A 12,849-nucleotide genomic window follows, 5' to 3' on the forward strand; every position below is an offset into this window, starting at 1 on the left:
AACTTAAGTTGCCTTGAGTCTGCCAAAGGCAGCTAAAAAAGCTAGCCTCCCACCTTCAGTACTGCTTTCATCTTGTTGCTTCCCTTCATCAGGAATTTGGATCACCCCTGTGACCTGCCATATGGTGTCTCAGCTTCTGCCTGGTGTTTGAGCTCCTTTCAATTCAGGCCATGCACACATATATATGCATCCAACCCTTATTTTCACCATCCCTCCACCCCACTCCAACACTCTGGGATGTATTGTCCCTATCAGCTTAGAGATTTTGTATATTGAATTCTCGCAAACTGGGATCATTTCCCTCCCTAGGGCCACATAGGTCCAACTCTTTCCCAATCTGAGTGAAGTCCCATGACTCCCACCAGGTGATCTTTCATTCATTCCTGCTTTCTTGCTTCCAAGCTTTGGAAGTCTTCATGTCACCATGAGTTGAAGTGGACTCGTGTAAGGGCCAGAGAGATAGCACAGGGGTTTAAGGCACTTGCCTTGCACATGACTTACCCAGGCTCAATCCCTGACACTGCAGGTGGTCCCCTCAGCACACCTGGAAAGATCCTTGAGCACAGACAAGTGTGGCACCAATTCTCCAAATAAAAATAGATTGACTCATGATCTTAGTGGTAGAATACCTTGATTTTTGCCTTCTGTAAAGCTAGTGGCACAGAATGAAGTTCATGCTGGATATCCTTCTAAACCTTGGGGGAGAGGGACGTTCATGTTGAAAGGACACTCTTGAAATCACTGGGTTTGAAAAGAAAATGTGCTGTAGGCCCAGTTGGAAAGAACACAGTGATAGAAGATGGAACCATAGGTCATGGATGAAGATGATCCTGGAAAATTCTTTATAAAAAGGCTTTGAAGGGGCGAGTGCTGTAGTACAGTGGATAGGGCACTTGCTGTGCATGTAACTGATTGGATTTAATCTCAGTCACCCGATATGGACCCCTGAGCACCTATTAGGTATATATCCTGAGTGGCACCAGATGTGCCCCCAAAACAAAAACAAGAAAGGCTTTGAGCCATTTTTGTGGTACTGGGAATCAAATTCAGGGCCTTATACATGCAAAGCAATTACTCTATTACTGAGTACTCCGCCAGCTAGCTAATCGAACAATCTTTCATTAATGGTCAAGAATTAGAATTTTAATGTATGAGAAAGAGGGTTTGATATTTCAAGAAGTTTTCCTTGTAGTATATAAATTTGCTGTGAATGGTGCTGACCCTAGTTCAAAGCTTTAGCATCAATACAGGATTCCCCCACAGAACTACCAGGAGTTACATCTAAAATAGTATAAGAAGTAAGCACCGGGCCCGGAGAGATAGCACAGCGGCGTTTGCCTTGCAAGCAGCCGATCCGGGACCAAAGGTGGTTGGTTCGAATCCCGGTGTCCCATATGGTCCCCCGTGCCTGCCAGGAGCTAGTTCTGAACAGACAGCCAGGAGTAACCCCTGAGCACCGCCGGGTGTGGCCCAAAAGCCAAAAAAAAAAAAAAAACCCAAAAAACCCCAAAAAACAACAAGAAGTAAGCACCAAGAAATTCCAGGTGTGGTTCCCCGCCCCCACCCCACCCCCCCGGTTCCCAAAAGTAATGAAAGAAGTAAACCATATATCAGGAGCACATGAAATGAAGAGAGGAAATGGGTAGAGAATATTCTATATACCCTTTCACAAAGAAAAATAATGTATCACTCATTCTTGTAAATTTCCTTTACCTTCACTATTCTCTGTAAGGTATATATTCATATTTCCTTTAAAGCTAAATTGTCAAAATCGGACAAAAGATCCAATAATACAACTGTTTGCGTCTTTCTTATATTTTCTCCCTAGCCCACCTCAATTCATTCTTTTTTGGTCAGCACACCTAGCAGTGCTCAGGTTCTACTCCTGGCTTTGTGCTCAGTTTTCACTCTTGGTGGAGCTCTGGAGACTATATGGAGACCTGAGCATTGAATCCATATGGATAAGGCAAATAAATGCTTTACCTACTGTTCTGTCTCTCTGGCTTTTCCATTAATTCTTACCTTAAAAATATGGTCAAGCATCTGTCCAGATTTCATCATCCTCTTTTTCTTCTCCCCAATTAGGTAACACCCACCACCGAATGCTCCCAGGCACTGCTGAAGATGCTCTACTGCTCCCATTGCCAAGGTTTTGTGCCCGTGAAGCCATGTTACAACTATTGTTCAAACATCATGAGAGGCTGTTTGGCCAACCAAGGAGACCTTGATTATGAATGGAACAATTTCATAGGTGAGTGAGCCATCGAGGTATGGGTCTCCTGGTAGCTAGTTCCATTTCTGACCTGGGTGAAAACTATCGTGGTCAGCCGTGAGATTATGCTGGGTTGGTAAGTGTGTGCAAGAGTTTCATCTGGGCTTGAAGCTCCTTGCTGCCTGCCAGCCAATATGCTCTTGCACTCAGGGTGGTGACCTCTCTGAAAGTATTAGTCACAGTAAGTAAAAACAACTGGAATTTCAAGAAAGTAACTTTCAGAGGTTCCTCCCATAAATGTAAGTTCTACATCCTAGTAAAGCTGGGGTGCAGAGCCCTGATAGATCATACAGGGAATGATGTACTTGCCTTGCATGGGGCTGTTCTCAGTTGGAATGCCCAGCTCTGCATGAAGTCCCTCAAGGATCTTTGGAAGTGATTCCTGTGCACCTCTGTATAACTATCCACCCCCTATCAGTATATGGTGATTCTGATCTACGGTTCTTAAATTTTCTGTACACAAATCAGGAATAAAGTGCAGAGAAAATTGTTCTTTGCATCCTTCCAACAATAGAGCATGTTTGGGGGAATCTTCTAACTCAAGTCTTCATATCCTTGTTTTAAAAATTCATTTGTCTTTATCAAAGATATTGCAATTACATATCAAACCACAATCATACTTTGGCTCACTTAACTAATTCTTGCAACCAGGAACTGCTATAAACACAAAAGGCCTATTTTTGATACTTTACAAGAGACAGATATCAGTGCTGTTCTTGGTGTAAGTTGAACTTTGGTCGAGTACATGCAAGACAAGTGTCCTACACACTGTACAGTCACTGGCCCGCTTTGTCATTTTCAATTAGTTATAATCACACCTCGGATAAACTTCATTGGCTACAATAATTGCCAAAGCTGCCTCTTTTTGTCATTTTAAGTGATATTTTTACAGGATATGTGGTTATCTAATTATAGTTAAACTTGATTTTTTTGTAGTATATTCTTTATTTCCAATAAGCTGGTATGAAACACCAGCAGCAATAGACATTGTTAATATTTGGTGCCTTTTCATGAAGTTTCAAAAGAGTTTCATTAATTTGTTCTGTTGTTGTAGAATTAATTCCCATTTTACAAGGCTCTGCTATAAGTTCTCTCTTTTTTGTAAAGCATTTCTCCTTTTTCCTTTTAGTGAATGCAGTTAATGAATGGTCAAGCCAACACACACACACACACATACACATACACATACACATACACACACATACACATATACACACATACACACACGCCCTTTTAAATAAAATCTTGGAGTTAAGTCTGGAAATTGTTTTTTTATTTTTCCCAGTCGGGCTCTAAGACAGCAGATTGGGGGGGTTGAGAATATTAGCACAGTATGAAAAGAGTTGCTTTCCCATGTGAGGAATGGGGAGCACTCAGTGCCAGTATTCTGATTGCTAAAAGTGTGCAGTTGGACTAGACTCTAAAAGGATGGCACTGAGATACAGTACAGATTCTAACGCACTTACTAACTGCAAGTGGCCAACCCAGGTTCAGTCCCTAATATAGCAAGGGGGTCCCCTGAGCATGACCCTGAGTGATCCTGAACACAGAACCAGGATAAAGTCCTGAGTGTTTTTGAGTGTGTGACGTATTAAAAACTGTAAGAGGTGAAGGATGGATTTCTCTAGTCTTCTGCTGAGGAGTCTCATTTCTTTCCTGAACTGCATCTATTGAAGATGAACCCGAATAGTTGAAATGCCTTGATCTTGGTTTTTAAAAAGTTTACTTGCCTTGTACAGGTTTGATCCTGTCATCCCATATGGTCCCCAGGAGTGAATGCTGAGCACAGAGCCAGGAATTACAAATTGGTTATATGAAATCTTCTCTTTGAAAAAGAAAACTGAATATTTCCTGTCTCTTTTGGTACCTACGCACAACATTTCCCAAATATGTCAGTTTCTATTGGTGGTGGTGGGGACTGGGTACATTGGTGACCAGAAATGTGCACTAGTGAACAGATGGGTGTTGAACATTATATGACTTAAACTCAATCATGAGTGACTGTGTATCTTACTAGGATTCCATTTTTAAAAAGTTTTGAAAGCAAAACAAAAGCCCCAAAGGTATCAGTTTCTGTTAGATACAGGGACAAATTGTTCTCCATCACCCAGTGTCACTGTGTCAGCATAACTGAATTCAGACCACCTTTTCACGTCTGTGTTACTGCCAGCCAGCTTTCATATTGGAGTATTGAGATAACCAGTGAGAACAGGAAGCCAATTGCTGACAAGGGGCAGGAGACCCATTGGTCTAGGTCAAACAGAAGAAAACCTGAGGCCAAACCTACTGTCTTGGGGGTTTTCTTTGGGGCTTTTCATCTTGGCTGGCTGCTGCTCCGGAAGAGCCCCCTCGATGGCAGCTTCAAGTCTGTGGGGCAGCTTTGGTCCTGTGCTGCAAACTTTAGGCAGCTCACAACCTCATTCACATTCTTCAGCCGCACAACATGCAACGCCATGGCACCGGCGCCAACAAAGGCCTGGCTTCCCTCTCCATTCCCAGGCTCTTGTGTATGGCCGACTGGCTCGGAGTTGACAAAGACACCAAACAGCCAGAAGAATTGGGGTTTATGTTTCTTTTCAGTCTTTCATAAACACATTTGTGCTCTGGCTTTTCCTCACCACTAGGGGAGTAAGTAGTTACCCAATGTGCTATTTTTTGCCCCTCCTGGTTCCAACACTGCCTCTGGGATGTTTGTTATCTGCCTCTTCATAATATTTTTACTTGGAGCCAGCGCCGACTTCGCGGCTCCAAAGGAATGTGCTTTCTCGATGTGGCCGCCCTGACGTCTTTGTCAGTGATGAACACATTTCAGTTGTGCTCCACTTGTTTACAAAAGTCTCCTTTTGCTCGCACATCAAAAGCTTTTTCCCCCTCCTCCAGTACAATGGTATATTCATGCTGGCAGCCTCTCCTTAGAGTTTGGAAGCGTCACTTTATGGGCGCACACCACAATACAATCTGAAACTTCATTTGTTATTACTCGGGGGGTGGGGGGGAGGATGGCATTTCACAGAAATCTTTTTGGGGTTTGTGACATCGGAATTGGAGTGGAGAGAAATGACCCCCAGCTTGAGAAAGTGATGTGGCATTTGTTGGAGGTTGAAGGTGAAAGGGTTTGAGAACCAAATTTGGTTTCATTGATATGCTGATGCTTAACAAGCTTCTCCACTCTGGAAAGTTAGGTACAAGTTGAGCTCTGGCCTATCTTTGAGAAGGGCCTTCTCTTGAGAACAACTGGAATCTGCTAGGAAGTAGCTGTTCTGACGGTCCCTGGCCTGGGATTGCCTGAGGCTCTGGATAATATAATCTAACTATCCTTTTTTCTATCTTACTATAATAAGCATTAAAGTGAAAGAAGCAGAACACTAAGTTTGCAACTTGTCATTTTATTTAAAAATGACATTCCAGTGTCTTTCCATTTTGCACAATTGAAATCTCAGGCAAAAATACTAAATCGTTTTATCCCAATAAACATCAATGGCAGGAAAATACATCCAGCCTATTTCAAAAGATGTATTAGACTGTTTCAGACTCATGGTGGCCAGCAGAGTAATCTGCAAAAGACCCATTGGGGGCTGGAGTGATAGCACAGTGGGTGGGGCATTTGCCTTGCATGTGGCCGACCTGGGTTCAATACTCAGCATCCTATATGGTACCCCAAGCACTGCCAGGGATAATGACCCCTGAGCACAGAGCCAGGGATGAACCCTGACTACTGCCAGGTATGGTCCTAAAACAAAAAGACCTGTTGGAAGTACCTTATCTATCATACCCACCTACCTACCTTTCTGCCTGCCTGCCCACCTACCCATCCACCTACCCATCTACCTCCCTCCCTACCCAACTATCTATGCATCCATCTATCTGTTTGGGGTCTACACCTGGGATATTCCTGAATTTCTTCAGGGATCACTCCTAGCTGTGAGGCTGGAATATGGAACCCTGAGTTGGCCATATATAAGGCAAGCATCTTTTTTTTATAAGGCAAGCATCTTACCTGCTGTCCCATCTTTCTGGCCCCATGCCTTGTTTTAGTGTGCCATGTTGTTGTTCTCTTTTCACATGATGAAAAGGAGGAATGTAGTCTTCTTTGAAAATAAATCATGGCCCGTTGATTGGAACTAGAAAACTTGTCTTCGTGCAATTTTTCTCCAGAATTCCCTTTGTTTTACAAAATCATTAGCATTCCTAGTATGGCTCTCATTTGTATTTTCCAATGGTGCACCCCCAAATCTGAAAAGGTTGCATTAAAAAATGAAAGGAAAGCATTGCCAGGCTGGGTTTTTAACTGGTTTATGTCTCTGACTCTTATAAATGGAAACTGAAATGAAAAGATCTTCGAAAGTCTCCTGAAGAACTGGTATGTATTGTGCCTTTAGCTTGACATTTGTCAGCTGGGAGCTAGCTCCAAGCCTTCCGCTGACAGCCACTGATGTTTGAAGGGATGAATAATCAGTGGGGGGAAGAATCATGATTGGGTTTTATTGCTGGCAAGTAAAATAAAGCCTTTATCTGGCCAGTTTATACTTGAGAGAGAGAGAGCTAGAAGAGCAAAAAGAGAGAGAGTGCGAGCAATGCACTCAGATTAAGTGCAGTTGTGGGGGATTGAAATAGATGCAAAATAGGGAGTGAATTAGGATGTGTGCCCAACATCCCTAAAGAACAAAACCACTGAGTGACCAGGCCCCAACTGATTATTTCCTTTTTGATTCTGAATCTTTCTCCACACCCCTTGTCCTGTCAGACGCTATGCTCATGGTGGCGGAGAGGCTCGAGGGACCTTTCAACATCGAGTCAGTCATGGATCCCATCGACGTGAAGATTTCTGACGCTATTATGAACATGCAAGAGAACAGTGTGCAGGTTTCTCAGAAGGTAATGGAGATAATGGAGATGGGCAGGCATCTGGAGGGGAGCTGCTATATCCTCTCCAAAAAGTAGTGACTCTTTCCTAACACCATCACCCCCCCATTCTCCTTCCCATTGTAGGTTTTCCAGGGTTGTGGCCCCCCTAAGCCTGTCCCAGCTGGGCGGATTTCCCGTTCTGTCTCTGAAGGAACTGCCTTCAGCACCTTTAGTGCCTTTAGTGCTCGCTTCCGACCATACCACCCTGAGGAACGTCCAACCACAGCAGCTGGCACGAGCTTGGACCGACTGGTAAGCAAGTTGGCAGGCTGGGCCCTGCTTCATGACAAAACCCCACAGACATTTTTGTTTGGAGCACCTCCCTCCTTAGAAGGCTTGCAAGGGCGAGAATTCTAGGTGCAATTTTGCAAGCTTACTGTGGATGCCAGGAAGCTGGTGTGGCCTTTGGCTCAGAAAGTTCCATGCATCTGAGTCTAGGTGATAAGTGGCCAAGGGGGGAAAAAGTCTGGGGTTAGGGAATAGCACCAGGGCTTAGCACTTTTAGGCTTAGCATTTTAGGGTCTTGGTTTGAATCTTGACCATGAGAGCTGCCAGGCGTGACTTTGGGGTTCATGGCACATTAGGTCTCAAGCCTCAAGAAGCACTGCATTCTCCAGCTCTTGCCTTGAGCCAAATGGCCCAGTATTGTAGGGAGCAGTACCTCCCCCGTCCAAATAAGAGGTCTTATGGCAAAATCTGCCATTTATTTCACCATAGGCACATCAGTAAAGCCATGACCATGCTAGTTCCAGGAGGCTCAGGAATAAGATCCAACAAAAGAGTGAGGAGTAGGCCTCCAGGCTCACTAACACAAGTCACTGCCAGCTAGTAAATGGGATACTGGGAAGAAAGCATGAGGAGGCCACTTAGGTGTGCTGCCTACACAGGGAAATAATAGGAGGGGATCTGAGGTCTCGCAGGGGGTGGAGGAAGGAGAACAAGTGGGTAAGTTTCAAAGAATGATTCTTACAGTAAAGCTGGGGCCTGGATATTAAAGTCTTTCAAAAAGAGACTGGTTTCAATCATGGAATCTCTGGGACATGGAATCCAAGACAACCTAGAGCTGGGAGTGAGGGGGGGAGGAAGGGAGAGAGAAAGGAAAAGAACAAAGAATACCAGAGAGAGAGGAGAGAAAGGAAGAGAACAAAGGACACCAGCAACCTTGAGAAAGAGAGAAAAAGGAGGGAGAGAGAGAAAGGAAAAGAAAGAAAGAAAAAGAAAAAGAGGATAAAGGACCCCAGCAACCTCTCCAGAGCTTACCTGTCAATGCTAAATTTATCGTCATGGTTCTGCTTTGGAGTACACTTTTGATCTTCATTTCTGTTGGTGGGTGGCTCCAGTTGTAAGTGAATTGCACATCAGGGGAATGTTTGGGCAAGGCTCAGCAGGATGATCTGGGCAGTAGCTTCACCTCGTTTTAAAATGAGTCCACTTCTTCTTTGTTAGGTTACTGATGTCAAAGAGAAACTGAAGCAGGCCAAGAAATTCTGGTCGTCTCTTCCTAGCAACATGTGCAATGATGAACGGATGGCCTCGGGAAATGGCAATGAGGATGATTGCTGGAATGGCAAAGGCAAAAGCAGGTCAGCCCTAGGTGAAGCAATAAGCTGACTCCCTCCCTTAGCTTCCTGGGAAATGTGTAGGATGGGTCCTCTGTGATCAGTAGAGACACCAGCACCAATAACTTGGCCACTCTTCAGAATAAGCTTCACTCTACAAGTATTGGGAAGGTACCCAGATACTTGCAGAGCTTTGAGGCCAAAGTTTGGGACAGCAGTTCCATGCTGGCACGAACCTGTGATGGGAGGGTATCAAGTCATTCAAGAAAAGTTGATAACTTTTTCTATCCCTGTAGTCTAAGTCCCAGTTCTCCCCAAATGCCTCACTTCTCCCAATGCCTTCTCTCTCACTTGAAGTCACTCCATGTACTTTGCTTACCAATTCCATCCCTTCCATGACTCCATAATCTGTGTTCTTCGCTCCTACCCACCAACTCTGCAAAAGTAGTCATTTTCCAAGTGGTCAGTGCCATGTTGGGAAACAAGAGAAATCCAAGCAAGGAGAAATTTGAGTTCATTAGAAGTGAAAGCATGGGGAGAGTGATTGTACAGTGGGTAGGGAATCTGCTTTTCAAGCAACCGCCCAAATCCAATCCCCTGCATCACATAGGATACCCTGAGCCACACCAGGAGTGATTTCTGACCACTGCTTGGTATGTCCCAGAAACCAAAGAAAAAGTAAAAGAAAAAGAAATGGGGCCAGAGAGATAGCATGGAGGTGAGGCATTTGCCTTTCATGCAGAAGGATGGTGGTTCGAATCCTGGCATCCCATATGGTCCCCCATGCCTGCCAGGGGCGATTTCTTAGCACAGAGCCAGGAGTAACCCCTGAGCGCTGCCAGCTGTGACCCAAAAATTAAAAATAAAAAGAAATGGGAGTATGACTCTTTCATTTTGCTCTTTGGAAAAATACTAGACTCTGGGCAGAAAGCTTGGATATCTGTATCACTCTTTTGTTTTTGAGAACCTATACAGACTCTATATATAATTTCAGGTACCTGTTTGCAGTGACTGGAAATGGATTAGCTAACCAGGGCAATAATCCTGAGGTTCAGGTGGACACCAGCAAGCCAGATGTGCTTATCCTTCGCCAAATCATGGCCTTGCGGATGATGACCAGTAAGATGAAGAATGCTTACAACGGGAATGATGTGGACTTCTTTGATATCAGTAAGCCTTTTGTGATTGGAAAGCGGAAATGGTGTTCCTGTGCATTGTACAGAGAACAAAGCAAATGATATATCTCTCCCTTTCCATTTTTTTTAAAATCCTAGGTGATGAAAGCAGTGGAGAAGGAAGCGGAAGTGGATGTGAGTATCAGCAGTGCCCTGTGGAGGTGGAATACAATGCAACCGACCACTCCGGGAAAAGCGCCAGTGGCAAAGCCAGCGGTGCTGGGGCCCGTGCCGGGGCCCAGGCCTACCTGGTCACCGGCTTCTTCGTCTTGTTCCTGCTTATGCAAAGAGAGTGGAGATAATTCTCCCCATTAGAGCAAAAAGTGTTCATCATCCAAAAGTTACAAAGGCACCGGTTATCGTTTTTATACCATCTTAGTGACTTTGCTTTTTCAGTGAATGGACAACGATGTACAGTTTTTACTATGTGGCCACTGGTTTTAAAAATTGCTGACTTTTTTTTTTGCATTCAGTTTTGGGAGATGGGGAGAGGACCTGGATATAAAATCAGTTCCATCCCCATGCCCCCGTGCCCCGATCTTGTTCAACGTGGCTAACAGTGTAGGTACAGAACTGTAGTTAGTTGTGCATTTGTGATTTTTATCATTCTATTGTTTGTTGTTTTTTTTCTTTTTGTTTGTGGGTTTTTTTTTCTGCAGTTATGATTTCACCTTGTTTCTCCCAAGAAAACCAGGGTCCTTTCTTGGCATGTGAACATGTACGTATCGCCAAAATATTAAATAGCTGTACAGAAGCAGGTTTTATTTATCATGTTATCTTATTAAAAGAAAGAAACCCAACAAACAGTAACATTTCCATGTATCCCTGTTTGAGTTGCCTTACCTAAAGAGAAGTGGTGGTCATTGGGGTTTTGATTTGTAAACTAGGGCAGAATGTGAAGGAACAAGGAGGCTTCTAAGCCACTTGTAAGATTGTCTTCAAGCATCAACACAGAAAGGTTATACTTCTTGTATAGCTACTATCTGGAAGAGACTGCAGATACCCCATTTTGGTTGACTGGGATTGCCAAAACTAAGATCAAATGTTGGTCCATCTCTGAACCCACTAATACTTAAAGGGTCATTCATTGGAAAGAAATGTCCTGATCCATTCACTCTAGCAAGGTATGTAAGGCATTCAGAATATCAATTTTGTCATATGCGCACATTTAGTTTGGGATTGACTTCATGGGTTGTTATTGGGGGGGGGTGTTTGTTTTTTAGTTTTGTGTTTCATCCAAGCATATTAGCAAGTCACTGTGGTGGGCTTCATGTCCATTTTTTGAATTGATATCCCCTGGCACAAAGATGCCACTCACACACTCATTTGGGTTTCTTGCGTTACTGATGGTCCTCCATAGCATAAGAGCCATGTGAGGGCTATCCAAAATTGGGGTCCAGGGCTTGGGTTCACGGACAAGTTGTCCACACTCAAATCCTGTTTTGTTGTTTGTGCAGGTGTATTTTATTTGGTTTTTGGACTCTAGGTTCCCAAGAGCTTCTAAGGGTATCTTTCCAGTCTTGTGTTCTTTTTGTTATGTTTTGTTTCTTTCTTTTTTTTTCTTTCTTTTTTTTTCCCCAGACCCCTCTGATCAGAATGGCAAATGACTTGTAGTGCTTTGCACTGGGGTGCTACCCATGACTTGAGCCCTCTTGGAGAATAGGGTATTCCCTTTATCGTATGTTGTTTTCTTTTGGGTGATAGGAGTAGGTAGAGTGGAGAAAAGTATATCTTAGGTGTCAGCCAGGGCCATGCAAAACCGAGTTATCTGTTGTCACAGGCCAAAGACAAAAACAAACAAACAAACAAAAAAACACGTTGGACCTTTTGGAAGCCTTTCCTTGTATCCTTACCACAAGATGGCTCACAAAACAATTGATGAGAATAGAGCAAATCGTTTTCAAAGGCATTCCCCAAAGTCTTCAGAAATTCAAAGGGAAAAATCTGCCAGTCTCTTCCGGCTTTAGACCGCTGTTAAGATCCCTAGCGGTTCTGTAGCAGCTAAACCCCACAAAGTTCGTTTGTGTTCTTGTTCAATCTTCAGTTGTAAAAGTAATTCTCTATTTTTATATTGAAACATAATTACTTGATAGCTCAGGGTCTACATTTCATTCACCTTTCTACACCAAATTCTGCAGAATGGTCAACATGGAGTATTGGGGTGGGGGGGCTGTTGTGAACAGAGGCTTAATTTTATTAGAAGTAGCCAGTTATTTATTAAAGCATGATGTTAATAAAATAGGCATATTCTGGCCAGCGTGTATAAGTGTGGTTTTTTTGGGGGGGAGAGGACAAATCACAGAAGACATAAACTTGCCAAGATGCTGCATTTACATATGAGGCAGAAATGGATTGTAAGTAGCTTAGCTGCCTTGTGGGAACTTGGAAACTGTGCCGGTACTTAGTAACTACCTCAGTTGTGAGGAATTTCCTTTTTAGCTTAGACTGCTATTACTTTTACTTGGTAGAAATAGAATCTGGTCTCCAAAATGTGGCTCAAAGAGTTATCCCCATAGACCTTGTTTGATTGTTTTTAATTTAAAACCTTGAACTCTGCCCAGCTGTTTTCTTTCAGTCAAGTTCCCTAAACCAATAACATTTTCCGAATTAAATATTCTTGAAGGTTCTTTTGGACTCTTAGTGATTTGTTTTCTTTCTTTGCATTTTTCCTGTTACCCTTTTATTATTCAAATTGTCTCTTGCTTTTGAATTTGAACTATGAAATAAACAAATCATAGATTTTTCCACTCAGGTCTGACTGGGTAACTTTTGGCTTTTAACCAGCTGGCAGGTTTACCCCCTCTCCTTTCCCCTGCCCCCCACCATAAAAAAGAATAAAGACAAGTTGAATATTTTAAAGCCTTCAGAGTTCAGGGTCTGAAGTAAAATAAAAGCTTTGTTGGGTGACCTGACTTTTCCAAAATCTCGGTTAATAGTA

The 12,849-nt window shown here is 43.3% G+C and overlaps 1 protein-coding gene across 1 annotated transcript in view; it reads left to right on the forward strand.

The window, feature by feature from the left end:
• The window catches only part of GPC4 (glypican 4), a 150,432-nt gene extending 139,249 nt beyond the window's left edge, over window positions 1-11,183 (forward strand). The window contains exons 4-9 of the mRNA XM_049766672.1: window positions 2,086-2,251; window positions 7,017-7,147; window positions 7,262-7,429; window positions 8,624-8,760; window positions 9,731-9,906; window positions 10,011-11,183. Coding sequence (XP_049622629.1) covers window positions 2,086-2,251; window positions 7,017-7,147; window positions 7,262-7,429; window positions 8,624-8,760; window positions 9,731-9,906; window positions 10,011-10,213 — 981 coding nt within the window. The 3' untranslated portion in view covers window positions 10,214-11,183. The remainder of the gene's footprint in view (window positions 1-2,085; window positions 2,252-7,016; window positions 7,148-7,261; window positions 7,430-8,623; window positions 8,761-9,730; window positions 9,907-10,010) is intronic.
• Window positions 11,184-12,849: the final 1,666 nt, after the last annotated feature.

The sequence above is a fragment of the Suncus etruscus genome, chromosome X, assembly GCF_024139225.1.
Source record: "Suncus etruscus isolate mSunEtr1 chromosome X, mSunEtr1.pri.cur, whole genome shotgun sequence".
Lineage (NCBI taxonomy): Eukaryota > Metazoa > Chordata > Mammalia > Eulipotyphla > Soricidae > Suncus > Suncus etruscus.